Genomic DNA, 927 nt, shown 5'->3' on the forward strand with positions numbered 1-927 from the left:
TAGCAAACAGTAGAGTAAAAAGTAAATGGTTCATTTGCTTATAATGTTTCCAGTGTAAATAATGGTTCTTCTTTTACAGTGCGTGTACGGCTGCCTTGGGAGACGTTCTTGGGCAGCTGATAACTAGGCAGCCAAAAATCAACTTATTAAGCATGGCTAGATATGCTTCTTTTGGGTAAGGTTGGTCTCTGGTACTTCTATTTCATGTAAAGTTTCATATAAAGTGTAACATCTGTTATATGAGAATAATGTTGACGATACCTCTCAGTACCGTAATATGATTCATTGCAGTTTTGTGGTGACAGGACCGATGGCTCACTATTTCTACAAGATACTGGATAAGATCGTGCCACCAACGGCATATGGTGCAGCCCTCAAGCGCCTGCTGGTGGATAGATTTACCTTCGCTCCTCTGCTGCTCTTGCTTTCCCTGTACATACTTTCCAGGCTTGAGGTATGTGATACTCATGGTATTATAGTTTTCACTTTGATTCTAATATAAAATAATATCTTCTTCTCTTGTATTTTAAAACTGATTGAAATCTTGTGTACTTGTGTATTTTTCTTATCTTTATTATTGTATTACTGTAGGTAGATAGAAACTGAAACTACTATACAGCATATTAAAACTTTTATTGTTATATATCGGATGTGAATATATTTATAATGATATCAGGCTTCATCCATAAGAGCCATTAATGGATTATTAAGCCACTCTTCAAACCCAAGTTGTACCACTGATGTTGTCCACATGTAACATGAAGTATGATAATCATCACTGGATTTTTTTGCAATAGCAGGCTGTAAACAGTCCTGAATATACCAATACTAATATGACTTAAATCAGTCAAATAAAAAGTCTTGAAGTTCTAATTTAAACATATTTTAGTTAACGTAAACAGTATGTACAGTCAATGTCCCAGACTG

At 35.1% G+C, this 927-nt stretch overlaps 1 protein-coding gene across 2 annotated transcripts in view; it reads left to right on the forward strand.

The window, feature by feature from the left end:
* LOC119588718 (peroxisomal membrane protein 2-like) overlaps window positions 1–927 on the forward strand; it is a 6,474-nt gene that overhangs the window by 2,814 nt on the left and 2,733 nt on the right. For both annotated transcript variants that reach the window (XM_037937357.1, XM_037937358.1), the window contains exons 3-4: window positions 78–175; window positions 292–454. In XM_037937357.1, the coding sequence (XP_037793285.1) occupies window positions 78–175; window positions 292–454 (261 nt within the window). The remainder of the gene's footprint in view (window positions 1–77; window positions 176–291; window positions 455–927) is intronic.

The sequence above is a fragment of the Penaeus monodon genome, chromosome 24, assembly GCF_015228065.2.
Source record: "Penaeus monodon isolate SGIC_2016 chromosome 24, NSTDA_Pmon_1, whole genome shotgun sequence".
NCBI lineage: Eukaryota > Metazoa > Arthropoda > Malacostraca > Decapoda > Penaeidae > Penaeus > Penaeus monodon.